We start from the raw sequence: 1,749 nt of genomic DNA on the forward strand, positions 1-1,749 counted from the left end.
TTCACTTTTGGTTAAGAATCACTCTATAATATTCTTACTTTATAAGGGGTATATTACCCTTCACATAAACCAGTTTAAATCAGTCCATTCAAATTCATTATACTTGTATCTATATCTATCATTACAAGATTCGGAGATTTGCTATTTTTATAATTTAAAATAATTATGATTGACTTCTTCTAGTTCAAAATTCTGAATAACATATTCCATGAGTACAGAATACATAGTATCTATCAAAAGTAAACCTCTGAGTAAATATTTTAGTTAAAAGGGAAATCTAAGCTAACATGATCACATGGCTGATACTTCACTGAAAGTTACTCCGTTTCCCAAGATGTGATTTAGACATATATCTTACATTTACTTTCAGGTTTTTTTATTTGGAAAAAAATGTTTATTATCTAGAAAATATATATATATATATATATATATTCCCCACAAAACATGCTATTCTCTCATTTCCCCATCTTCTTCCTCTTCTTTAACACCCCTGATATAAAGGGCATTATTATGCCTTATTAAAACTTCAGCCAAATGTCCACACAATGCTCCATCTATGTATTCTTCTATGTTTGCAAGCTGCATGTTCATATAGCCATCTACAGATACCAAGTAGCCTTTGTACTCCATTCCCCACTTAGGTTCCACCGTTAATGGTTTTCCTGTTAATCCATTCAGGAAAGGTTTGGGATTGAGCAGCAAACTCATCAGGACTACACGCAAATGCCTCAGGCCACTTCCCAACAAGTGTTTTATGTTCCTGGTGACTAGAATAGCTATAGCCATCACAAATCCTTTCAGTTTCTTAACAAAAAAATAATAAATTCAAACCCTTTTGGTATGATTCAACAGAAGGCAGTTTTCTTTTTTTTATAATAATTTTTTATTATGTTATGTTAGTCACCATACAGTCCCTAGTTTAGAAGGCAGTTTTCTTAATCTCATGTTCCATCTCAGAAACTGAGTATATTTGTTGGAGATGTAAGACAAGGATTTATTGAATGACAAGACTATCTAAAATAGCTCAGGTGGTTCAGCTGATTGAAGAAATACCTAGATAATATACACAAATATGCTGATATATAATCCCAGAGTGTGAGCTCCTGACTAAATCATGATAAACATCCTTTGTTCATTTACTTGTATATTCATTCATAATTCAACAAATGTCTGTTGAGCAACTCTTATGTTTGAAGCCTACACATTGAGTATAAAAATGACTATGGCATCTTTCCTTTATAACAACAAAAAGCTCACAATATAGTTACCATGTGGTGTCAAAGAATAGACATTATCTTAACAGTAAGCACAATGGTCTAGCTTCAAGTTGAAGAAAACAAGTCATGGATTCTGAGCCACATTGGCAATAGTCCTTTCTTTGTGTGAGAAAGATAGTATCAAGATAGCATGGCAGGAGCTCAAGCTAAGACAAATTGAACAAGACTAAAATGCATATCCAAATACTTTTTTCTATTATTTATATTATTGTTTTATTTTACAAGTAATAAAGGAAAATCCATCATCAGAAAAGTAACAAAGAATCTGTAAAAGAAGTAGGGATGTGTTTGTGTAGATAGTTCACTAAGTGGCTCTAGCTTTGTGGGTTGAAGGGCTGTAGAAACAAGTCTCAGTCAAACTACATTTTGGATGCAAAAGGAAAATTGGACGAAAGAAGAAAGAGACTTAATTTATTTTATTTTATTCTATTTTATTTTATTTTATATTTTTAAAGGTAACATTAATGAGTAG

The 1,749-nt window shown here is 31.7% G+C and overlaps 1 protein-coding gene across 1 annotated transcript; it reads right to left on the reverse strand.

Annotated features, from left to right (window-relative positions):
* Nucleotides 1–447: 447 nt before the first annotated feature.
* On the reverse strand, nt 448–708 carry LOC100471390 (small nuclear ribonucleoprotein F). The gene has a single exon (XM_011233704.3). The coding sequence runs from the start codon at nt 706–708 to the stop codon at nt 448–450; it is 261 nt and encodes an 86-aa protein (XP_011232006.2).
* Between the last annotated feature and the right edge of the window lie 1,041 nt (nt 709–1,749).

The sequence above is a fragment of the Ailuropoda melanoleuca genome, chromosome 4, assembly GCF_002007445.2.
Source record: "Ailuropoda melanoleuca isolate Jingjing chromosome 4, ASM200744v2, whole genome shotgun sequence".
NCBI classification, from domain to species: Eukaryota; Metazoa; Chordata; class Mammalia; order Carnivora; family Ursidae; genus Ailuropoda; species Ailuropoda melanoleuca.